This window comes from Convolutriloba macropyga, chromosome 1 (genome assembly GCF_964194025.1).
Source record: "Convolutriloba macropyga chromosome 1, txConMacr16.3, whole genome shotgun sequence".
In the NCBI taxonomy this organism is placed as follows: domain Eukaryota; kingdom Metazoa; phylum Xenacoelomorpha; order Acoela; family Convolutidae; genus Convolutriloba; species Convolutriloba macropyga.
In genome coordinates this window covers 25353065-25379743 of record NC_134468.1, presented here as the reverse complement: position 1 = coordinate 25379743, position 26679 = coordinate 25353065, and the positions used below count along the sequence as shown (strand labels likewise).

Genomic DNA, 26679 nt, shown 5'->3' with positions numbered 1-26679 from the left:
AGCAATTCCGGACAGCTATTATTGCGCTCCAAATTTTTACAATTCAAAGAATTTGAATTGTATTGGGGCGCTGTCTTTTTTTCAAGATCTGTTCACACATTTTCATGATTTTTGAAGTCAAATTGGAGTAGTTATTTTGGTCACGCCGAAACAGGAAGTGGAGCGAAAAAGCGAGTGGTTTTGCAGCGTGAATTTTTTTCGCTCTAATTTTAAATAGTGTGAGAAAACGGTGTTTGAACAAAAATTTGCTTTCTTGATAGTAGTTTTTTTGTTCACATGCGGCAATTTCACTTTGATTTTTACTGTTTTTTCGATTTTTTGGATCGGATTTTTTTCTGAATGGTTTTCCAATTCCATTCATAGTTCGTTTTTGGCCTAATTGTTTTGTTCGAACCAAATTTTCATTTCTCGCTAGTGGTTTTGTGTTAACATGCGGTATTTTGACATTGAATTTCTGTTTTCTTCTAGATTTTTATTATCTGATTTTTTTCGAAATGGTTTTCCTAATTCACTCATATTCCGTTCCTGGTCTAGTGTTTTGTTTAGTCAATGAAAATTCTTTGAATTGTACGTCAGGACTTGTACTGCTATGTTTTTTTTACTTCGTCTAACAGATTTTTCTTTCGTCTTACCCCCTGACTTTTTCAATGACTTCAGTGACTTCTACTGCTTTTACGTGCTTCTATGTGACGTCATTTCTACGATTGCGTGACTTACCTCACTCAAAAAAATGACTTCCGAACTCACTTATGGAACTTTATTTTATGAGCATTTACTTGTTAAAGATCAATAGTGTGCATCTAAGTAGTGCCAAATTTGAGTATTAGTCTTGAGTTTTTGATTTCGAAAATCAATTTTGAAAAGGCTCTTTTAGGGCTTTTTCCTTATAGACCGTATGTGTATCATAAAAATGACAGTACGTATCTAACCCAAAAAATCTAGTGGCCTACTAAAGATCAATCTGCCTATCTTGTTTCTTTAGTTTCAATTCATGGAAGGCCACAAGCGTCTATCGCGGCTATTTTCCGGCAATCTGCTGGCTATGTTTTTAACTTGTACGTCGTATTCGCCAGTTTTTGTGATGTTCGTTTCTTCTTCCTTTAATCTTTTAAGCAGGAGCCGTTCTTAATTGTATAATAGTATTTAGCTGCCATTGTTCATACTCATTAATTGCTCTCGAATAAAAATTGCAATTATTGTATTCGAGTGTCTTTTTTATGCAACATTTTAGCTCAACCATATGTAATAATTTCGCTTGAGCTGTTTGGATTTTGTTCGAGTAACAGGATAAACTTGTAAATCCTGAGGGCATCAAGTGTCTGTAAAGCTATCTTTAAGCATGTGTAGGCTCTAGTACGGATCACTCTCTAGACAACCCCGCTCCCTCCTACGCAGTGCGGCCGTCCTCACAAAGTTTAAGCTAGCTACCACCAAAACTGACCCATCGCCTTTCCTTAGAGCAATTCGTCCGACGGCAGTTGATTGGTTTTTGAATAGATTTTACATCTTAAATAATTAATAGCCGCCCTCATCTTCTCAGCCGGCTATTATAGCGCTCCTATTTTTTTTTTACTTCGTCGAATAAAAAAATGTTTCGCTTTACCTCATTTTGCCGCCTTTTCAACATTTTGCGTGAAATCTTTTTGACTTCTCTAGGCTAGTTTCTCTCTTCTCTCATTCTGCTAAAAGTGATTTTGAACATCAGTTGCTCAGCAAAGCAATTCAAAATGAACAGAGTCAGTATAAAAAATTGAAGTCAGAAATAGAAACGGGATAAACCCATAAAGCCCAATTTTAGATGCCCGCTATTTGAACGTCGTTCCTATAAGTATTAGTTACCTCTCTCTAATGCTTATTGTTATTGATAGTAGCCCCTGTAGCCTCTCTCTAAGAAACAGAAGTATGTTCAACTGCGAAATGCCATCAAAATAAATCGTTAAAAAATGTTTTTGTAGAAAAATCTTTTTTTTTCAATATCTTCTGTTATTTCAATCCCAATCATGCTTATTGGAATCAACGGCGGCTATTTTCCGGCAATCTGCCGGGTATGTTTTTAATTGAAATGGGTCTTTTTTTCAAGATATGTACACATTGATTATTTTTGAAGTCCAATTGAAGTGGAGATTTTGTTGACGCCGAAGCAGGGAGTGGAGTGAAGAAGCGAGTGGTTTTGCGGCGTGAAATTTAATCTCTCTAATTTGTAAGAAAAGTGAGAAAAATTCACGTTGTCGATACTGGTTCATTGATAGTTCAGGTGTGACAATTTGTCTTCTTTTTATCAAATGGGATCTTTTAAAGTTTTTTTTTAGTTTTCCAAGTCGATTCAGAGTCATGTCTAGGTCTAATTGTTTAGCCTAGTCAATGAACATTTTTTGAATTGTAGTTCAGGTTTTATTACGACCTTCTGATCACGCACCGCGAAGTTCGTCTTTGTTCGTGACTTCTAGCACTCAGCAGCTGAATGTGTGCAGGCCAATCTTTCGATAATTGTTTTCATCATATATGAATTATCTCACTCAGGAAAATGACTTCTCTACTTTGAAAATCTTGATTGAGAATGTAAACTGTTGAGTGCAATTCAATAGAGTTCATCAAAACTAGAAGTAATTTTCAGGTTATTAATTGCTCTCAAACAAAGTTTGTGGCAATTATTTTAGTCCTGCGGTTTTTTGTATGCGTTTTTTCGTCTGACCCTTTGACTTTTCGTCCTCAGCAACGGGATAATCAGGTAACACCCGGGGGCATTAAGTTCTCTTATAGCCTTTCGTGTTACTAGACTTTACTAAGTATGCAATTCACCGAAACCGTGTTGGAGACAAATTCATTAAGACAAAAAACAAAAGCAATTTCGAATTTTATATTTTGGCGAACTTTTTGTGGAATGAGGTGAAATCGTCCGAGGAATGAGGTGAAATGTGGTACATCTGTGTTGAATTTTTCCTGTATATTTATCTTTGATTAGCTTCATCATAAATAGTCATTTTCACTTGCTGTTTACGAGTGAAGAGCAAAAGTGAGTTTTTATATGAGATTGTTTTATCATTGTATGATTGTCTTTAGAACACAGAAGTTACTGGATTCCCAGACGATAATCATTCTCTGCAGCTGACAATGAACAGACCAGTGGTGCCCGCCAATGCACCAATGAGTGCCAGCCCTGCCGCTTCTGAAGGCATGACATCCAGACCCCTCTTTTCAGCACAACTCAAATTTGATGACCACATCAGGTTAGGACCACACAAGTCGTAAATAGTCAATAGTGAAGGACGTGTTGTATTTAAATAGCACGTGAATGTACAGTCTGTAAGCAATCAGCTCAAGGTTGGGAAGGGGAAGATAAAGAATTGTTGAGATTGTTGGAAAATTGGATCCTGCAACATGAGCAGCCCCTCTCTGAGGCTTGGTTGTTATAATGCAAAGTTAGAAAACTTATTCTAAGTGGGACTATTTGTAGGGATGGGGACGGAGATCCATTGACAAGGTTTGCTTTTATGGATAAAGTGTAAACAAACAATTCATCAAGTGTATTAAAATTTGTCAAGTAGAGCCTTTTACTCAAATGAATTGATAAACATAATGAATGGTATCATGCAACTATCAACTGTAGTCAATAACCAGTTGAGACTTTAACTGCAGAATACACATACTATGCACAAATTGCGTCTTGCGAACTTCGCTACCCCCTCGCAACCAATACCAGTAAAGTAGAAAGACGTACTCCGACTACTCTCGACTACCTCTCATGATTCAACTCAGCGCTGGTTAATGATAGCCATCGAGTACGCGATCGTACTATGTTCTCCCGAACTGTTACTAGATGAAAATATGAAGACAGGTCGCGGTTTTACTCCTTTCTACTCTAATGTTCGATTGCAGTCCAATGCGAATTAACGGTATGTTGCATGTAGCAGTACCTCTGCGCTCCCACTCGTACGCACGACTTTAGAATAAAGTGCAAACGGTCCCAGCGAGCACTCACAGCTGGACTGTTAGCCAGTTCATAGGAGATGTTGAAAGTTGTTTGAGATTGTTTTGTTTTGTTTAGGGTAATGGCCGCCCGGCAACGCATAATGAGGGGACGTCACTCCGCCAGGCAGTCCAAAATGTATTCAATCATGCAGATTCTAGAATTCCCAGCCGACTACATAGCTTCAGGTGAGTCGAATGAGGCAATCCGCGATTGAGTCTTTTGGTATTTCATAGCATCAAATTGAGGGAGCTAAAGCTCTTTTCAGTGGAGCGTTTTCCTGTATGTTTTCTTGGCGTAACCGAAAGGTGATACAAAATTTTGAAAATGTCATATATTGTGCTAACATTTAATAGGGCTGTCATTTAATGCTCCGGATAAAAATAATGTAAATTCTAAAGCTTGGCGACAGTTCTCTATCAAAATGCTTCATACGCAATTTGTTATTCTAGTGTAATAGAAACTTCCCGTGAGTTGGACATACTAATATGCATATCATTGTTCCTGCCAGTACTAATCACATTATCTACCGTTGGTACTGAACTGTTTCTGAACACTCATACACTATTAATTAGCTGAAGTACGAGAGATTGCAATTTTTTAAATGAGAGACTGCTTTAGTTTTCTACTAATGTTATCGTTTATTGCTTGGCTCAGTTCATGTCCCTAACAAAAATGCTTTTTCTCCAAATATGTTGAAACGTTAAGTAGATTTAAAGTCTCCCGCGATAAGTCTCCTTAGTCCATTTTTAAACTTAAATTTGCAAGACCTTTCGCCCGTCAGAAAGTCATTGGATTCAAATGAATCATTCCAGGATTCGCTGCTTTAGCATAAAAGCAGTTCCTAAAATAGTTGGTTTCAAACTTGAGCCTGGAATGTATTTTGTTTGTGCGATTGTTTTGCCGGCTTTTGCAAGTTTTAAATTTGAATAATTTCGGATTTTTTCCGATTGAAGCAGGATTTGACAGCACAATTTATTTGCATCTGTGGTGAAAGCAGTAAAGATTGACTGAGTACTAATCCTTTCATCCGATTTAATATTCTATGAACAGGGAGAGTGCTTTTGATTGCCTATTTTGCTTTTATTCCACAGGCTGTTCTCAAAGGTGGCATTGCCTCCTGATAATGTTTCGAGAAAAATTCTCAAATATTAAACAGAGAATTTACTTCCTGGTTATTTTTTGATCAACTGCAGAATACTATGGATTCTGTTTAATAGCCACCGGCAGCCTCTCAAAGGCTCTTGTTTAGACGTTCTCCTTTTAAATTTGTTTTACTTTTTCTCTGGTTAATTGCTCGTGAACGAATTTCATGGCAATTATGGTAAACGCTTTGGTCTTTTTTATGCAAAATTTTTGCCTTACCGTTTTTGCGCTTTTCTTCTAGAACATTCTTTGACTTCTCAAGCGACTTTTTCACGCCTCCGTTCTTCATTTTTGAGTGATTTCTATTGCTCTCACTCCGAAGTAAAGCTGGTTGCTAATATAAAGTCGGTTGCAGCATACCAACAATAATAGCCAAAAAGCACAGTCGGCAGTCCATCTGGTCATGGATCGGGAGGTCAGTGGTTCGAATCCCGGTGCGATCAAATGTTTTTCCACCCGCCTGTCGTTCGAGAGCAATACTTCCGACATTAGTCGGTTTATGTTTTTACATAAGCCACCGCTTTTTGTTGGACTTCTGACTTGCCTCACTCTGTTTCAACTGAGTGCAATTTTAAATTAAATTAGCAAGTTTACCCGAACATGTTAAAGGTCAAAAGTCATATGATATGATAATATCGTTTAAGAAGGGAAGATTGGTTTGTAATTCGTAACAAATAATGTTACGGGTGGTACATATTTGAAAATGGCTTTGTGACGGTTTTCTATATATTAATTCCACGTCGACAGAACCACTGAACACCATGTTTAAGCGCCTATGTTTGCACGTTTTAACAGCCCTTAAACATGGTGTTTAGCAAAAACTTTTCCCCTCTGTGAGAACTGAACCTAGACTTGCAGGTTATAAACCGAAAGCAGATAGCACTGAGCTGAGGGGGAGGGGGATAGAAAGCTAAATCTTTGATAAACGTTGGGGGGGGGGGGGGGGGTTGGGAATAGACAGCTCAAATAAAGGTTTCTTTGCCTGTAAAGCGAGCGAAGTATGACGTAGTTGATATATGCGTAATGGTGCTAGGAAAATTTGCCGACAGGGCGTTTAGCCGACAAGGAAAAAATGAGAAATTTAGCCGACAGTTTTATCATAATTGGTCATAAATTTTACTTCAATTGGTCATAAAAAGTCTCATTGGTCCATAAATCAGTAGTTCGGTTGGTTCAATTTTTTTTCAATTTAGATCTGTATCTGTTTCTATCTCTATTATATGGCACGCAGGTCTATTCTTTCGCAGCTATTCCGGCAATCTGCCGGCTATGTTGTTTTGATTTAGCTGAAATGACCCCTTCATTTGTCCCTCACCTTGATTACTTTTAACCACTATAGATGCTCTATCTAAATCGTATTTATTCTGCAGAGTTTTTAGAAAAGAGCTATCTATTGTTGTCAGCTATCATGTGGTTAATCATAGTCCGCCGTTGTTGACGTTCGTGCTGATTTTTTGCTGCCGTTAAAAAATTTGGAGTGAGAATAATATCAAGCGAATGTTTTAATTATAGCTGCGAAGTTGTAAGCTGAGGGAAGCTATATTGCGGTGCTCTTGGTTTTTTAACGACTCGAAGAGGAGTATTGGTTTTCTCTCGGTTTTTTTACAGGAAGTAGATTTTTTCACGCGGCATTTTGACCTAAAAGCGAAAGTGAGAAAAGCTGTCTTGGTGAAGAGATTTTCGCTAAGCGAGAGAAGTTTTTTGATCATGCGCTGCGTTTAGTGAATGACTTTTTGACTTTGAAAAGTAGTTTTTGACTGAATTGTTTTGATAGTCCAATAATGTGCTTAAATTTCACAATGGGCACATTTCTCATTTTTTGTTCAATTTCTGGCGTCTTTAAATTTAATTTCATTTTCGGATCCCGTGTTCGGAAGTCAAGTGTTCATGGCAACTTTTCTTTGATATTTCATCCATTTAATGCCATTATAACTTGAGGTTTTTTGTTTTTAAAAATTGTACACACGCTTATCCGATTTTGTCCATTTTTTCTCGTTTTTTCACTACTTTTTTTCCAAAATATTTTTCAATTCCAATCTTTGAACTCCGTTTCTACTTGTTAATCTATGCAGGAAATTAGAGATTCATTTTTTTGAGCCTTGAATGCTTACTAATGAAATGTATTTAATTGCTCTCTATCGAAGTTTGTAGCAATTATATTAATCCTGTCGGTCTTTTGTATGCGATATTTCGCCTGACTGATTTTTCGTCTGACCCATTTGACTTTTCGTTCTCAAAATGGAATAAACGGGTAGCGATCAGCGGGCATTACGTGCTCTTAGAGCCTATCAGCTTACTAGTCTCAAGTATGCGATTCACAGAAAACGTTTTTGAGACTTATTTATGATGTGAAGGGCGGTTCTTAGAGGTTGACGGCCACAACCCCCACCCTCCCCACCACATCGGAAGTGCCTAACATCGGAAGTGTTTTTATGCCGTAAGTGCCCCGTTCAGACAAAAACTGGCCTCTCCGTTGCTCACCATTGTTGCTACTTCACCCCACTTGCCCCACCCCCGGTGCAACCCACGCCCGCTTGGCTCACCTTACGCCCCTTAAAATTAGGCTAAAGCTAGCCTCACTATACCGTGGCTAGCTACTGACGAAGCCCAGCCTAACATTTGTTTATTTTTCTACATCAGTTTTTTCATTTTGATTTTTAACTTTCAAAAAATCAGGAACTATTTTTTTGTTTTATTTTTTGTCTTGTTTTTGTCCGCATTCTCTAATTTTGGCATGTATCGTTCTGGCATTTAAATGACCCGTGTGGTTAATTATATAGTTTGTTTTCTTTGCAGAGTAGTTTGCTAGGTCTTCAGTCAATTTGTATTTCGAATCAGCTGTTTTTCGTCGTTTAGCTTTCGTTACAACCATTTGACGTCACTTTCTCTTCTATTCGGCTTTTGTTCATTCATTCGCGCAATTTTAAACTGAATTCAGTGCGTGACCTCTTTTTTACACTTATTGGAGCGAGTTTTTATCATTTTTTATCATTTGCGTGAATAGTTGTTTGGTCACACATGACTTACCTCACTCTCAAAATGACCTTTCCGCTCTCAAATTGACCTTTCCTTACTTTAATAATATGATTTAAATAGGGAGACTTTAATTGAAGGTAATTTGAAAGCAACTTTACAGAAGTCTAATTTAATTACACATGTCACATGAATTTGAATAGGAACTTAAAATTTTTTGGTCTAATTGTTTTCATTAGTGTTTTGAGACTACAGGTCTGTGAATCTAACGCAGTTGTTTTCGAGCAATCAGCCAGGTATATTTCTGATAGGCAGGTGAAGCGCGAATATACCTCCAAATAGTTTCCTTCAAATGTACAAGTAGTCTCTGGATATAGTTTTCGGTAAAAAAAAGTATAAATTTTGCAGAAGGCGGCTTTTATTATCTCAAATTGGCCGACTTAAAAGAAAACCAAATTGAACGCGACAAATCATTTGATTTCCATTTTTTGCAATTATGATTAATAAAAATACACTTCTATCGAAACAGTTGCCGAAGCAGATGAAATTGTAAAATAGGATAAAAATAACCGAAAGTTCAGCTCTTGCCTGTCAAAGCCGAAAAGTAGTTAACCTCGATGGTAAAATTGTGAAATGTACCTACTGAATATTTAGTAGGTAATGAACGCTCTGATAATTATTAGATCAAAATAGTAATAAATCAAATGGATTTGAGAGAAATTTAATCATCTGCTTTACTGATATTTCTTCACTAAACCCTCCTGTTTCTGTTAACTGTAAAGTAAACGGCACACCGACTGTGTTTAAGTTTCTTCGTTCCAATAAAAACTGCTAAAATGTTTTCAGAGACAGAATATTGGGCTTTCCGGAAAGGTTGTATTTCAATTCCTTTCAGTTGCGTGGGTCTTATTGACTGTTCTCATGTAATACAGCAATTAAGTTCTGGTACTGTTTGCTTAGTAATTGTGAAGCGGGATCGCTAGATTATTGATTCTGTCTTCCTGAGATTTTTTCTACTAGAAATCGTAACCTTGTGTCACATGGTGTTCCGAGCCCGCATGGAGGGAAAAAGAACTGTATACTTTAGGTTTTTTCTCAGATATTTTTTGTCGGTGGACATATTTTGCCAACGAATGTAGAAACGTCTGAACCATTCAAATACCTATGGGAGAATAATTTTGTGACATAATTATTTATTGGGCAAATATATTGAATTTCTTGTTGCCAGAAGTCATCGAGGTATTATGGTATAAATACAATAATTGGGGTCTATACGTTACATGTACACTAAACTTGGGGCTATAATGGGAAAGAGCCAATTTTTCATTCAATATCAAAACTAGTTTGATAGTTTTGAAATTAATTGTAAAAATTAATTGCTCACCAACGTAGCAATCATATTAATTATGCTGGTCTTTTTAGATTCGAAGAGGAGTGTTGCTTTTTATCAAAGATTTGTAGGAGTTGGGGAATCCTAACTTGATATTTAAATACGCCTTTCCCTTTAAAACAATATGTATGTTTTTTTTACTGTAATGGAAGTATATAGAGATATCAACTGTAATAAAGACAATCAACAAAGCTTATAAAGCTAAAACGTGGTTACAAAAATCATGATTTCTACATTTCCGATTTCATTTTGAACGATTTGACCTTTGGTTACATGACTATGCTTGATACTATGACCTCTAAATGTTACTGTGTCCGACATATCTCTCCCTCCTGAGTGTGGGAGACCCAAAACACCGTAAAATTAGAATATCCACCAAAATTCGCAAAATATTCAGAATATCGTAGAATATCCACCAAAATAGTACCCAAATCGTCCCATAGGTTGTCCATAATGCCCAGTAACTTGTCCACATCGCCCAGTAGGTTGTCCACGTCGCCCAATAGTAAAATAAGCTGAAATAACCTAAAATAACCAAATTATTCAAAAATAATGAAAAATAAGCGAAAATGGAAAGTAATTAAACAAATATAACTAACAATGTCTTTCCATACCAATTAATGTTACAAATGAGTAAAGAATGCTGAATTAGGCCAAGTTTCTTTCGTAAATGAGGAGAAATTATTTAAAATGGACGTGTTTGGCCAAAATTTGGGAAAATTTTGTACTTTTCCGTACGAAACTTGCCTTTAAGATTGCTGGCTGTTGTAAATAATAGCAGCTTCTATTACTGACAATTTGATGGGGAGTCCTTGGGACAAAATATAAATAAATACCCGAAAAAATATTTGGGTGAGTAACAATGTTGCAAACAGTTGCAAAACCATGAGCCTTTTGGATGTGGCCGACACAATCTAAATGAAACCATTGGGGGACAATTTTTGATACATTTGAGCATTGTTCGATTATATGGCTCATTACAAAGACAATAGCGCTCTTGAAAAGTTAATTTTGTCTCAACATTGTTCTTAATTGGGCTTTCTTTTGCATTATTTTCAGTTGATTGCTCTTTTTGGCGGCTGAAGGCAATTTTTAGTCGGCTGAAGGTTTTAGCCTTTGTATACTAACTGTTTGGCTCAAACCATTCACTTTTATTTGCGCTGGTTTGAACTCATGATTGGAAGAGACTACTTCATGTTGACTAGAGTAAGAAGCCGCTAATGGCTGTTTTACACGGTCAACACGCAGCCAGACATGAGAACATTGAGAGTTCTTTCGGAATAAAAATGATTTTATTTTTCTCTCTTAGTTGAAAACTAGACAGTCTAGATGACTTTGTAGCTGGACAATATACTCAAAAGACAACTTTTTTAATTTATCATTGACTATTGCATTCAGGGTTAGAACATCAAGACCAGTGGTGGCCGTTAATGCAGAAAATCCATTTTTGTCAGGTTTAATTCGAATTCCAAACAGAACAATAGGCAAGGCTGTGCCAATCGCTTATAGCCGACTTTAAAGCCTCTTTAACTGTTCTATGAAATCTTTATCAGACCGTATGATTGAGGATGATAAGCAGTTGTCCTTAGCCGACAAAAGCCAATAGTTTTTGCTAAGCATTCGAAGAGTTCACTGTCGAATTGAGAACCTCTGTCTGTGGTTATGTATAAAGGCACGCCAAATCTAGAAAACCAGGAATTTAGAAAGGCATCACTTATAAAAACAGCTGGAGTTGATGATACAGGTTGTGCTTCAACCCATATTGTCATTTTGTCGGTAAACGTTACAAGATACTTATGAGAATCTGGAACTGCTGAAAGTGGTCCCACAGTATCTAGATTTATATGACTGAATCTGGCAATGCCGTCATTATTCTGGCATGTCATAGGTTTTGTGTTTCTTGAAATTTTGTTCCGTTGGCACTGAAGAAATTCTTTGCACCACACTTTGATATTTTGACCAGCTTTTGGCCATGTAAATCTTGCTAGAATCATCCTTTTCGTAACTTTCCACTCAGGATGACATATGTCACGGAATTGGCTGAAAGCAGGAAAGCGATAATCCGGAGGTAAAATAGGTCGTGGAACAACAGATTTATCACAGAGAAGTTTCTCATTGCCAATAGTAAACTCTTGAACTCCGTTCAAATATTCACTTGTCATTTGAGTACAAAAATCTTCTGTTTGTCTTTTCGCTAATTGTGATAAATCAAAAACATAAATATAGACGCCGGATAAATTTTGAGATTGTTCATTAGTACCAATTGAAGGACAAGAGAAACAATCGGCAACAATATTTTCGATCCAGACAAATGATGAATTTCATCTATATATTCAGCTAAAAAAAGAAAACTGTCTGGCTTGTCGAGGACTATGGTGATTAGATGCGTTTAATCGACGAAAAGTGCAAGCAATAGGCTTGTGATCGGTGAAAACAACAGTTTTTCTGCCTTCTATGAGATAACGAAATTTAACGGCGGTTGCAGCATAAATTGCAAGAAATTCTTTGTCAAAAGTGCTATAATTTCGTTCTGCTTATGTTAGGCGTCGAGAGAAAAATGCTAGTGGTCGGTCTTTGTCTGAACTCAATACCTCATGGAGAGCTGCACCAATAGCTGTTTCTGAAGCATCAGTTGTTAATGACAAGCTGGTATGTGGTGATATATGTTAAAGAAGTACTGATTTGCTCAAGCCTTCTTTAAGTGCACTAGAAGATTCTGAATGCTGGGGAAGCCAATCATACGTGGGTTCCATGGTATTCAAAAGCAAATTAGCTTTATTCCTGCTCTTTTTCTGTGTTCGTTGACTTGGATTAAGAAGATGCTGTAAAGGCTCAATAATTTGGGCATATTGCGGAATATGCTTCCTGTAAAAAGAAACATTCACATTATTCTTCGGAGGTCTTTGAAAATTTTGATTATTCTAAACCAATCAAGATTTCAACCATTGATGCAAGTGGTTGAATACCATAAGAGGAAATTTCAAATCCCAAGAAATCAACAGTTTCTTTAAACCATTTGCATTTAGTCAGGTTTATACGCAAGCCATATTCATTCAACCTTTTTAACAAGCGATCAAGTGTTCCAAGATGCGACTCAATATCAGAGGATGCTACCAATACGTCGTCTGACTACATGAACACATCTGATATATTCTGAACAGCTTCGGGAATGAAGCGTTGAAATGTTTTTCTTGCATTCTTCGGACCGAATGGCATTCTGATAAATTCGAACAAACCAAAAGGTGAAGTTACGGCTGTTTTTTTCATGTCATCTGAGTGAAATGGTATCTGATGGTATGCTTTGACCAAGTCAAGTTTGCTAACATTTTTTCTGCCATTAAGTTCAACCATTGAAAGCTGAGGCATTGGATAACTATCTCTGTCAGTTATGTGATTTAGAAATCGATAGTCACTACAGGGTCTGCAATCGCCAATTTCTTTCTTCGGAACCATATGCAAAGGTAATGAATAAGGACTCTTAGATGGTCGTATTATACCAAGCCGTTGCATTTCATCAAAAGCATATTTGGCACTTTTTAGTATTTCTGTTGTCAACTGTCTTGGTTTAGAGAAAACTTGTTTCCCGGATGTTTCAATTTTGTGGACTGTTTTATGTTTTGCTTCGACATCAAAATTAACGTCACCAAAAACATCAGAATATTTTTCCATGATTGCTCTTAGTCTATCATTTTTAATTGACAAAAAGTGATTGTTAACAATCTGGACTGATAAATGGCTGTCTTCAATTGGTGTTAAAGATAGTTTTGTTGTCCTTTTATGCTTCAACCTGTTATGTTGTCAGTTGAGGTGAGGTTATCACAATTAACTCTAATTTTGAATTCATTCAGGAAGTCTAAGCCAAGAATATTGTCTTTGACATCTGCTATGAAAAATGTGAAAGGAAATGTTCTTCGCAAAGAGGGAACCAAAATTGATCAACATTCTGTCCATATTTTTAATTGAATCTCCATTGACAGTTATAAGCTTTGTTACAGTAGGTGTTAAGAGGTTTGTATTAACAAAAGTTGGCATAATTATTGAAGTCATTGAACCTGTGTCTGCTATGAAATCAATTAGATTGTCTCCTAATTTATCGGCTATGGGAATGCAGAGATTACCCCCAGAGGTTGCCGCGCACAAACTAGGGGTTATTAGTTTGAGGGATTTCCTGGAGAGTTTGCGCGAGACGTTGGTTCTATCTTTTTGGGCTTCTGTCCTGGCCACTGACACCAAGGTTTACATGATTTTACTTTTTCAGCAAAGTAGAGATGATAGCGACAATTATTTGATCTTTGACCTGCTGTGAAAGGTCTGTGTGTTCTCGATTGATCTGTTTGACTTTGAGTGGTTTACTAATTGGTTGTTTTTTGTTGAATGCTGATTGTACAATTGTCTTGTTGGCTTCTGCTGTGTAGAGGCTGCAAATACGTTCGGAGGACTTGTAGCAACTACAGTGTTTGAGAAGCTGTAAATTGTATCAGCTAATTTGGCGAATTGTTCAACAGGAAGTTCTAGATGGGCTGAGAGTGCTGTTTTCACAGAAATTGGCATTGCTTGCATTAACCTTTGCTTTATGACATCGTCATCTCACGTCAAGTTTCATTCAGCAAGCTTTCGTTGAAAGCTCATCAAGCACAATGAAGGTTTTTGACCGTCCAATGAAATCATTCCCATGGCTTCTGCAATCATTTCTTGTTTTGACTTCTGAAAAATGCCGCAGATATGATCTTTGATGTCTTTATAATTGTCTATGCCCATTGGAAGTTTGATTGCGACGTCTTCAGGAATTGCAGCAAGTATATGATGGAATTTTGTCTCATCATTTGTTATTCCGGCAAGGACCAATTGAGATTTCATTTGACGGAACCATACTCCAGGATTTGACCTGTAGGAAACAGGAGTTTTAACAGAACCTCTTGCAACGTAGCCACCCGAAGCTAAATGTTGCTGAGCAAGCAACAAATTTGGATATATCGCTCCTGCAAGAGTATGGGATCCTGATGGAATTTTTCCCCCGATACCTGAACCTACCGAACCTGCAGCGTCACCTGAACAGCGTTTACCTATACCTGTACCCGCCATACCAATACCTGTTACTACCATACTCGATCCTGTTCCTACCAAACCCTTACCAGGACCTACCAAACCCTGACCTTTACCTACCAAAACCGAACGCCAAACTACCGTACCCAAACTCCCCCCCCCCAAACCTGTGCCTACCGGGCTACCCCTTGAACCATCCATCACCTTAAAACCAGTAATGGAAAAAATAACGGGTCCCGGAAAACAAACAAATTTAAGAAGTCGAGGAAAGGTAAAGTTCGACTGAAATTTTGTTGTAATAAAGCGATAAAATTTGATTAGCGTTAAGGAAAAAGAATAGTTGTTCAGCTTCCGTATTAGGCGTATATTAACAGTTAAGGGTCACCATTGTAGGAGTTGGGGAATCCTAACTTAATATTTAAATACGCCTTTCCCTTTAAAACAATAGGTATTTATTTTTTTACTGTAATGGAAGTATATAGAGATATCAATTGTAATAAAGACAATCAACAAAGCTTATAAAGCTAAAACGTGGTAACATAAAAATCATGACCTTTACATTTCCAATTTCATTTTGAACAATTTGACTTTTGGTTACATGACTATACTTGATACTATGACCTCTAAATGCTACTGTATGCTACAGATTATACACCTTAATGAGCAGTAGTGGATAGTGGTTTAGCTGAACTATATCCGTTCATGACATAAATCTCGAATTTTGTACTTTGACTTTATAAAATTTGAGCGTTAGGGACATTATTTATTTAGAGTATTCAGTTGGTTTCTAATGTTCCGTATGGTAACTAATTGAAGGCGAAAAGATCATTTTGAGAAGTGTTGACCTCAACAGTGACCTTTTCTCTCTACCCAACCTATCCGTGCACGCCTGCCCCTTCCTATTCCCTTAAAAATACTGCCATATTAGTTCTTGCCCGATTTTATTAATTTCGTGTATTTGTTGCTTGAGTGAAGTTTGAGGCAATTATTGTTTTTTAATAGCCGCACAGCGATAGCTGGGGCTATTATTGGCCTTCTCTTGGTTTTTACAATTCAAAGAATTTGAATTGTATTGGGGCGCTGTCTTTTTTTTCAAGATCTGTTCACACATTTTCATGATTTTTGAAGTCAAATTGGAGTAGTGATTTTGGTCACGCCGAAACAGGAAGTGGAGCGAAAAAGCGAGTGGTTTTGCGGCGTGAAATTTTTTCGCTCTAAATTTAAAGTAGAGTGAGAAAACGGTGTTTGAACAAAAATTTGCTTTCTCGCTAGTTGTTTTTTGTTCACATGCGGCAATTTCACTTTGATTTTTTCTGTTTTTTCGATTTTTTGGATTTGATTTTTTTCTAAATGGTTTTCCCAATCCATTCATAGTCTTTTCTAGGTCTATTTTTCTGTTTAGTCAATGAAAATTCTTTGAATTGTTCGTCAGGACTTGTCCTGCTATGTTTTTTTATTTCGTCGTCGCGATTTTTGTTACGACCATATGACGTCACAATCACTTCAAGTCTGCTTTTTGTTCATTCTTTCATGCAATTTCAACAGAAGTGCGTGTCTGACGTCATTTTTCGCTCTTCGTGGAGCGAGTTTTGTAGTTCATTCGCGTGATTAAATTTTTGGTCACACTTGACTTACCTCACTCTCAAAAATGACTTCCTAACTTTGAAATTGACTTTAATTTACTTTAATTCAAAGAGATAAGGTCAAATGGGTGTGTGTCACTCTAAATGAAGGTTTGAGAGCAGTTAATAGAGACAGAAAAAAATCTATACAGATTTTTAATCAAAATGTAACATATCATCCTTCAATGAAAAGACAAATTTTTTTGGTCTGTCTTTTTACTTTTTTTTAGACTGCAGATCTACGAAGATCTACTTTTGCGGCTATTTTCTAGCAATCTGCCAGCTATGTTTTTTAAATTTTGCTTCGTGTTTGCGCTTTTGTTTTAGAACTTTCTTTGGCTTTTTACGCTTATCTTCATTTTGGAGTGATCTCAATTCCTCCAACTCGAATTAAAATTTGCTGACTGTCTTGATTATTTTCATCGCCGAAACACCACATATTGTTAGAAAATATGTGGTTTTTGGTACCCTTCTGAATTGTTGTTTCTAACCATTTCCTTGGGGTGGCTAAAGGATCGATTATTAAGTGTGCAGTTTTGAGTTATATGAAGGATTTAATATGTTGTTAAAGATCTTTTTCAGGGCCAGTTCCTCAAATTTTGTTCAGCATCGGTTGCTCAAAGAGCTATTATTTGTCAACTTTTTAATTGCTCTCAAACAAAGTTAAGCAATTATTATAAAGGTGTGTCTATTAGATAAAACGGTATGATTTCGGCTTTTTCTGATACTTTCGGCATATCTTTGGTTTGCAATTGATTTCATTCAACATAAGGCAGTACTAAGAGTTTGCTAGAAAGCCTTATTCGAAATTTTCACTTAATACTATTTATTGCCGGTATTCCGGCATTGGTATTGTTTTTAAACAATTTTTTTTGCCTTTGAATATTATTCTGTTGTTTGTCTTTTCTCTGATTAGTTTAACTTTTGAATTAGTATTTTGTCTAGCATATATACAACAAGGAAGAAGTATGTGCTGTTTTTGTGTTAATTGCAGTGATTAGAAATTTAATTGTAGGGATTTTCTGATTCTTAAGTTTGAGCATTCTTTATTGAAAAATTCAACTTTGTTCATTATTCAAGATTATTATCTGCCGTTGGTTTTCGCGACCTTTTTGAGATTAGAATCATGAATTATTTTAGGGCAATTGATAGTTCTGTCAGCTTTTTCAGCCTATCAGTATTTTGACCATCCTCATTATTTCGGACTTAATGTTACCAAGCGTATGATTATACACCTCAATGAGCAGTAGTTGATAGTGGTTTAGCTGAACTATATCCGTTCATGACTTAAATCCCGAATTTTGTACTTTGACTTCATAAAATTCGAGCGTTATGGGCATTGTTTTTTAGAGTACTCAGTTGGTTCCGTATGCTAAAAATTGAAGGCAAAAAGGTCATTTTGAGAAGTGTTGACCTTAACAATCTTTTCTCTACCCAACCTATCCGTTCACGCCTGCCCCTTCCTATTCCCTTAAAAATTTTGCCATATTAGTTTTTGCCCGATTTTATTAATTTCGTGTATTTTTTTGCTCGAATGAAGTTTGAGGCAATTATTGTTTTTTTTTACAATTTTTGCTTTGTGTATGTGCTTTAGTTTTAGAATGTTTTTTGGCTTTTTACGCTTATATTCATTTTGAAGTGATCTCAATCCCTCCAACTCCGAAATAAAGTTTGCTGACTGTGTGGATTATTTTCATTGCCTAAACACCACATATTGTAATAAAATGTGTTTTTGGTACCCTTCTGAATTGCTGTTTTTTACCATTTCATTGGGGTTGCTAAAGGATCGATTGTTAAGAGTCCAGTTTCGAGTTATATGAAGGATTTAATATGTAGTTAAAGATCTTTTTCAGCGTCAGTTCCTCATATTTTGTTCTGCATCAGTTGCTCAAACAGCTATTTTTTGTGAACTTTTTAAAGGCTCTCAAACAAATTTAAGCGATTATTATAAACTTGTGTCTTTTATTAATAGCCGCGAAGCAATAGCGGCTATTATTGGGGACATCGTGGTTTTTTTTAATTCGTCGTCTCCATCGATGATTCTTACGACCTGACTTCTTGGAATTGACTTCAGTGACTTCTATTGCTTTGCAGTTAAAATTTATGTACGTGACGTCGTTTCTGCTTTTAGGTCAATTGCGTGACTTACCTCGCTAACAATAATGATTTCTGAACTCACTTATGGAACTTTAATTTTTTATGAAGATTTACTAGTTAATAGTGTGCATCTAAGTAGTGCCAATCTTGTATGCCCTAATTCGTGATTATTAGTCTTGAGTTTTTGATTTCGAATATCAATTTTGAAATAGCTATTTAAGGGCTTTTTCCTTATAGAACGTATGTGTCAAAAAATTGACAGTCCGAAGCTAACCCAAAAAGTCTTGTGGTCTATTAAAGGACTGGTGGTCGATCTGTCTATCTTATTTCTCTAGGTGTTTCAATTCATGGAAGGCCACGAGCGTCTATCGCGGCTATTTTCCGGCAATCTGCCGGCTATGTTTTTTCCTTTTACCTATTGTTCACCTTTTTCATTCTGTTACACAAGTTGTATATTTTTTGTGTCGCTTATGCCATGAGATCTCACTTAATTTCTTTAACTGACCCAAGTTTAAATTTCGTTCGTCAAGTTTTGTCCTTGTATCTAATATTGTCACGTCAAAAGAGCGACATCAAAGGAAACGGGATCAACCGATGAAGTCCCGGCAAGAAAGCAAATTTGACGGTTTGTTTGACGGTTTTGATTTTTTCGGTTGATTATTAAGTCTTTTCGAGTTCTGCGTGATTAAATTGTGCTCTCATTTACAATTTTAAACAGCTGGATTGAATTAGGGCAGCCAATAAATATTTAGAGGTTTTAGAACCCCCACACTCTGATTATACCGCACTTACCCTCCCATCTAGCTCTAGCCCCCTCCCTCCCCCATCACCCACTCCACCCCTCCCAACCACTCCGCTCACCCTCACTCAACCTCTACGTTTGTAGAACAGCCTCAGTAAAGGTACGCTCACTAAGCTTTAACTAGCGACTACCAAAGCTAAGAACGTTTCATTCTTTTGAGAGCACTTCGTCCGAAGTTTTACTACTTACAACTAATCTTTTTAATTGCACTTAGACGAAGTTTGTAACCATTATTAATTGCTCTCAATCCAAGTTTGTAGCAATTATATTAGTCCTGTCGGTCTTTTTTATGCAATTTTTCGCTTGACCGATTTTTTTGTCTGAAGCTTTTGATTTTTCGGCCCCAAAAATGGAGTAAACAGGTGGCGCCCAGCGGGCATTAAGTGCTCTTAGAGCCTTTCAGCTCTGTTTCAGCTCAAACTGTTTTGGAGACTTAATAATTATGGTTTGAAGAGCGGTCCTTAGAGGTTGGAGACCCCCTCCACTTTTGACCCCACCCCCACTATTGCCCCCACCCCCACGCGCGCTGTTATCCCCCACCCTACTGTTGCCCCCATCATTCCTCGGTGCTTCCTCCACCCCCGTTTCTAGCAATTGACGAACAACCGCCCGCTAAAAGCTAAAAACAAGCGAATTTATATATTTTGCACAATTTTCAGTTTTTAGCGTTTTTGATTTTTGTTAGCCCTAGGTGTCAAGGAACTTCCTCTAGGTTTTGAAAATAGGTTGCTTTATTGTTTTTAGAACAAATGGAATGTCTTGCAATGTTTTAACATCAAGAATTTTTTGCATTTTTTGTTACAACTTTTGTCAATTTTTTCAATTTTTTGACATACTCAAGGGTCAAAAAATCTCCGTTAGGGTTTGATAAGTTGCTGAAATTTTTTGATAATCATGGATAAATTTTCAACTTTTTTATTATCACATTTTTAATATCAACTTTATATCGAATTTAAGCAATTTTTTTATAAAACATGTAATTTTTCAAGTTTTTTGATTTTTTTTGTGATTTTTTGGTTTCTATAGCCTCAAGAGCCACAGAACTTCCTCTAGTGTTTGATAATTTGTTACTGCATAATTAATAGATGCAATGGTGTCTTTTCAATATTTTATTATCTCGAATTTAACCATCTCGAATTTTAGAATATTTGCATTTTTTTGAGAAAATGAAATGGTTCTTAAGATATTAATATTGAATTTTAGCAAGGTTTTGTCAAAATTTACAATTTTTTCCGAAGTTTTCAATATTTTTTGTCTTTGAGTTTAACGACCCTTACTGGCCAACGAAACTTTTTTAAGTCTTGAAGATGGGTTACTTGACAGAACTCCTGAGACATAAAATGGTTTTGAACTTTACTGCGAAGTTGAACTTTTGTTTTTAATTTTGCCTTTTTTAGTTTTTTTCTACATGATTTGTACTAACAAGTTTAGAAAACTAGAAGTTGCCGAGTCGAATTACATCAGGGAAAATATTCCTATCTCTCTCTCTCTCTCTGTGTGTGTCTGTTAGGGTTTCTTTCCTTCCCTTTATCGTTTACGTTTTTCTCTCTATCTGCCTTTTTGTTGATGTCGCACTTCAGCTGCTGTCATGTGACGTAATGTCATCATCTGTGATCCTCATTAGCAGTGAGTTATAGTAGAAATGTTTTTATCTTAAATGTCTTCACATGCGCTTTTTAGGAAATCATTGTTAATTGCTCTCAAAAGCAATTTGTAGCAAATATATTAATCCTGTTTGTCTCTTTTGTGCAATTTTTCGCTTGGCCGACTTTTTGTCTGACCCATTCGACTTTCGTCTTCAGAAACGGGATAAAGAAGTAGCGCCCAGTTTGCATAAAGTTCTCTTAGAGCCGTTCAGCCCAATAGTCTTCAAGTATGCGATTGACAAACCGTTTTGCAGACTTATACTTATGGTGTGAAAGGCGGTTCTTTGAAATTGATCCCACACCCCCACCCACCCACCGCCCCCACATCAGTCCCCAAATCCACTTTTGCACCCCCGCTGCGCTCATCTTACGCCCCTTCAATTAATCTAAAGCTAGCTCACTAAACAGTGGCTAGCTACTGACGAAGACAACCGATCGCGCGTCGTTTGAGAGCAATTCGCCCGACGTTAGTCGGTTATGTTTAAAAACCGCTCTCAGCCTCTCAAACGGCTATTAGTTAAGCGCTCTTTTTTTTACAATTGTATTGGGGCGCTGTCTTTTTTACGACTCCAAGAGGAGTATTGGTTTTCTTAAGGTTTTTTTCAACGGAAGTACTATTCACTCATACGCGGTTTTGAAATAAAGCGAAAGTGATTAAAATTGCCGTGTGAACTAATTTTTTCCGTGTGGTTAAATTTGTCGTGTGAACTATAGTCAAAAAGTCAATGACTTGTGAATGACTTTTTGACTTTGAAAACTAGTTTTTGACTGAATGGCACGTTTTTAGCCGGCTTTTTTGCTTGTAATTTGGTTTTTTGTAGAAATATTTTTTATTTGATGCTGGCGGGAAATTTAAAATTTATACCACAGTGTGTTGCAGAGCCGGAAAATTAGTTTCAAGCTCAAAATTGGCACATATTTCTTGATTTTCTAGTTAAATTTTTGGTTTTTTCTTTTGCTTTCTTCATTTTTGAATCTTTCAGCCGTCTTTTTCTCAAAAATCAGTTGATATGGCAACTTCTCTTCGAGAATTCATATACTCAACTCCCCTTTCTTGCTCGATGTAGTTTTGTTTTTTAAAATTGTACATATGCTAATCCGGTCTTGGTATACTGTTAGTATTTTGGTTTTAATTACTAGAAAGTCTTTTTGTGCAACATGAGGGACTTTAATTTTGTTTCAATAAAAATTCAGTGATTTTTTGGCGTTAAGTGTTTGAAAAAAAGTTAAACTTTTTTCATCAATGCAGTCTTAAAGTTTTTTGACCATTTTTCGTATTTTTTTAGTGTTTCGAATATTTGAATGTTTCCTATGTTTGAATTCTGCTTCGTCTTTTTTCGTTTTTTCAGAAGGATGGATCTTTGTCTCTATTGACTCGTTGTGTTTTCTATGTCTCGAATGCTGAACAATGAAATGTATTCGTTTTTCTTAATTTTTTAAATTTGGTTTTGACCAAAAATCAAGAATGTCTTTGTTACGGTGTTCCGTACATTGTGTCCATATTCATCAACTTCTAATTTGTATCATTATATCTTGGTCCTGGCACCTACTATTATATGCGTTGTATTGATTCGTTATATTGATTTTTTTGTTATATTGATTGTTAACAATTGAATGATTTCGGCTTTTTCTTAGATTTTCGGCATATCTTTTGTTTGCAATTGATTTCGTTCAACATAAGGCAGTAATAACAGTTTGCTAGACAGCCTTATCCGAAATTTTGAACTTAATTCTAATTATTGCCGTTATTCCGGCATTTGTATTGTTTTCAAACAATTTTTTTGCTTTTGAATATTATTCTGTTGTTTGTCTTTTCTATGATTAAGTTAACTTTTGAATTAGTATGAAATCATTTTTTCTAGCATATATAAAACAAGGAAGAAATATTTGTTTTGTTTTATTTGCAGTGATTAGAAATCTAATTGTAGGGGTTTTCTGATACTCTAATTTATCTGCCGTTTGCTTTCGCGATCTTTTTGAGATTAGAAATATGAATTATTTTAGGGCAATTGAGGGCCCTGTCAGTTTTTCAGCCTATCAGTATTTTGAACATCCTAGTTTTTTCGGACTTTTTAATGTTACCAAACGTTTTCAATAATTTTAATTTTTTTGCTGAATTTTGTTTCTCTTTGTGACAGTGGTTTAAGTTTCATCAGTTTTTAGATCAGGCCTGGGGATTCAATAGTTTAATACAAAAGGTTTACGGCTTTTTTGATAAATTTTGACGCATCGAGTTTCTTCCGGAACACCCCTGTGTGGTCTCACTACGAAACAGAAGTATGTTCAGCTCCAAATGGCATCAAAAAATAGTTCGCACATTAAGATCGTTTGTACAAAAATCATTTTTTCAGTAGTTTTTCTCTTCTTTCCATTCCAATCTTGGTTATGGGAATCAACGGCGGCTTTTTTCCGGCAATCTGCCGGGTACGTTTTTTTAAGATATGTTCGCACATTTTCATGATTTTTGAAGGCAATTTGAAGTCGTGATTTTGGTCACGGAGAAACGGAAAATGGAGCGAAAAAGCGAGTGGTTTTGCGGCATAAACTTTTTTCGCATTTTAAAGAGTGAGAAAATGGTGTTTGAACAAAATTTCGCTTTTTCGCTAGTGGTTTTGTTCACATGCGGCAATTTCATTTGATTTTTGCTGTTTTTGCGATTTTTTTCTAATTGGTTGTCCCAATCCATTAATAATTCTTTCTAGGCCTAGTTTTTTTTACTGAACCGAATTTCTTTTTCTTGCTAGTGGTTTTTTGTTCACTTGCGCATTTAAACATTAAATTTTCGTTTTTTTTATTTATCTGAGTTTTTAGAAATGGTTTTTCCCCAAGTTCGCTCATAGTCTGTTCTAGGTCTCTTCTAAGACTCTTTTGAATTGTACAACAGGACTTGTAAAGTGAATAGATTTCAAGTTCTTTCACGCATTGAATTACGCAATGTAGTGAATACGGTCAATGTCAAAAGAGCAAAATCTAAAGAAACGGGATAAACATATTAAGCCCGGCCATTAAGTCATTATTCATTAGGTTATCAAAATTCATTACAGCGATTGCTATCTGGAATTAGTATTATGCTTAATAGCTTTCAGTTTAGAAGATTAATTAAATGTAATTTTAGAATTTAACTGAGTGTGATGAATTTTGACACCAGATAAAAACCTTGACACTTAGAAGAATTCTGTCAATTTCTATCTCTTTATTTTTTTTTGTTTCAATACCGATGTGCGTCTAGCGGGCTATCTTTTTATTGCTGTTGGCCTTTTGCGCATATTTTGGTACTGCCAATTTTTTGTTCGACCGTTCTGCCGTCTGAGCAACTAATTTCGAGACTTTTTGGCTTGAGAAACGCAATACACTGATAAAACCCGAGGGCATTCATTTCTTGAGCATTCCAATAAGAGCCCTACTAGTCTCCAATTCCAGGAACTGCTAAGGAGACCTAAAATCATGGCATGAAGACCCTGTACTGACGTAACTGTGATGAGTAGGCAATAATTTACGGTGGTGTAAAGGGCATTTTTTTTGTGGTTTGGGTACCCCTTCTCCACTCCTTCCATCCTCACTAAGTGAAGATAGGCTCCTCTTACGCTTAAGATATAGACTACAAGAGGCAATGCTTTACCAGTCGTTTGAAAGTAATTCGTCCAATGTTAGTCGGTTTTCCTCTTTTTCCTGTTTTTTTTTAATATATCTTGGGTGTTTTCAGTCAACTTGTATATGATTCTTTCTAATGCAAATTGACAGTTTAATTCCAGCAAATGCTTGTGGCTTTTCTGGATCATTTGTCGCGTGTAGTTTTTATAAAAAAGATTCCCGCAGTCGGTAAATAAAGACCCGCTTCACTATAATTATATGTGTCGCAGAAATCAAATCAGTTCCGGAAATGGTTGCTCAGTTTCGAACCGATCTTAGTTTAATCGGATGCATTTTTGTTCAAAAAGACGAGCATTTCCCCCCGAAAAGTTGAGAGAAATGTGGAATGAGTTCTTGTGTGATTTTAGGTGCAAACGCAATATCAAGCAGCAGTAATAATCCGAACAGTCAGCCTCATCAACAACAGCAGCATTACAACAGCTATGGACACTCAATTGGTGGCGTTGGTGGAGTAGTATCCCCTCCTTACTCATCCTACATTCAAACCACTGGCAGTACTACCACAACCAGCAGTGGAGAGAGCACCGCTTCATCCAGAACAAATCATCGCAAAAACAAAAGGTTTATGTTTAGCCAATTAGAACTCGGATTTCTGCCACAAAATTGTGAAAGGGGAACTTTCTTGGTTAAGATTGTTTACTTGTTCCAATGCAGCCTGTTTACATATCTTTACGCTCAATTACGCTCTGTTCCGTTGCATCTGAGGTATGCAAACCATTGTATAACGCACTACAATTAAAATTGGTCATTGAAGGACAATAATAGGGAATGATTCTACAGGGCCGCAAAGTGAAGTCGAGTGAAGCTCTTCTAATTGGCGACATGATTGTGGTTTTTCATCAAAATGTTTTCTGTATTTTTTTACAAACAACATCAATTCTCCCCGACGCCAAATCGACAAGTTGGTTTTTAACAACTATTTCAAAACAGAACAGTCGGTAAACAAAATTTTTCTCAATATTAAGATATTCTGACAACACGTTTTGGGAGCAAAAAATTAGGGAGAACGGTTCTCGTCTTGTCTTGGAGGAAAACACGGGAAACGTTTAGCACCCCTCCCTCTCCCTCCTCCTCCCCCCCCTCCCCACCCCAAGAAAAATTAAATCATTTTGAAGCAATTATTGTAAATGTGTCTTTTCATGCAAAACTTTTGCTTGATCGTTTTTGCACTTTTGCTGTAGAACTTTCTTCGCTTTTTAGAGACTTTTTACGCTAGACTGCTTAATTTTTGTGGTATCAATTGATCTCATTCCGAAATAAAGTTGGTTGCTAAAATAAAAGCGATCGAGCATCCAAGCTGTTATAAGTCAGTGGTTAAAATGTTAGACTGTAGACCTGGAGGACGCGCGTACGAACCCCTATGAGGTCCAATTTTTTTGCACCCATATTAAAATTTAGAAGCTACACCCCTGAAATTAAATTGTCCCCCGCCCGTTGTTCGAGAACAATTCATCCTATGTTAGTCGTTTTTTTGCAGAAAATCCAGCCTCATCTTCTCGGCCGGTTATTATAGCGGGCCTATTTTTTACTTGGATTGTATTGGTGCGCTGTCTTTTTTCAGAAAAGTCTGTTCACAATTTTTTCGACGTTTTAATGTCAATCAGAAGTCAAATTTGAGTGGTGATTTCAATAACACTGAAGTACTAAGTGTAGCCAAATGTCTATTAGGTTTTAAGCGTGATTTTTTCCCAAAAACTACTAAAGTGGAATGAGAATATGGTGTTTGACTGCTGTAATTGCGATTATTTATAAAACATGAACCGAAAGCTTGTTTTTTAAATGGATTTGAAACCATTTCTTTTCATAATTTATTACTGAATTTTTTGTTTGCTCATATTTTTTGTCTTATTACCTAGTCTCAATAATGACTGGTTTCATCGGTTGCTAATGACGCATAAGTGAATCAGGTTTATGCCTTCTGCTCTATGCTCGTAGCTAAATGGTTCTGTGATTAAGGTTAAATGTTTTCAACGAGAATTTTTTAGCGAATTCTCTTGTACGCGTTGTCATTTGCCTCTATGCGAAATGGGCCTGTTTCATTCTGTTGTCTTATCAATTAGTGGTATTAACGGCAGGTCTCTTCTGTTGCCAGTGAAGCTTGAATAAACAATATGTTAAAAAAGTTTTTAGCCAGTGACTGATGATGAGACTATTCGTTTTGAAAAAAGTATGAACTTTTGCCTGAATTTGTTGCGCATTTTGTTATTTTATAAATAAAGGGCATTAAATTAGGTGTCATCGGCTGCTACTGAGGCATGGATGAATCTAATTAATCACCTGAGCCCATACCAAAGGATTTCATGACTTAGACTTTTTCTTTTAAAATATTGGTAGATTTTGAG

At 36.4% G+C, this 26679-nt stretch overlaps 1 protein-coding gene across 5 annotated transcripts in view; it reads left to right on the top strand.

Annotated features, from left to right (window-relative positions):
• The window catches only part of LOC142337094 (protein CLEC16A-like), a 107628-nt gene that overhangs the window by 28036 nt on the left and 52913 nt on the right, over nucleotides 1-26679 (top strand). For 2 of the 5 annotated variants that reach the window (XM_075386175.1, XM_075386193.1), the window contains exons 15-19: nucleotides 3061-3227; nucleotides 3455-3481; nucleotides 4046-4155; nucleotides 8933-8959; nucleotides 24685-24898. In XM_075386175.1, coding sequence (XP_075242290.1) covers nucleotides 3061-3227; nucleotides 3455-3481; nucleotides 4046-4155; nucleotides 8933-8959; nucleotides 24685-24898 — 545 coding nt within the window. The remainder of the gene's footprint in view (nucleotides 1-3060; nucleotides 3228-3454; nucleotides 3482-4045; nucleotides 4156-8932; nucleotides 8960-24684; nucleotides 24899-26679) is intronic. The other 3 variants (XM_075386202.1, XM_075386184.1, XM_075386211.1) reach the window with 3 other exon arrangements.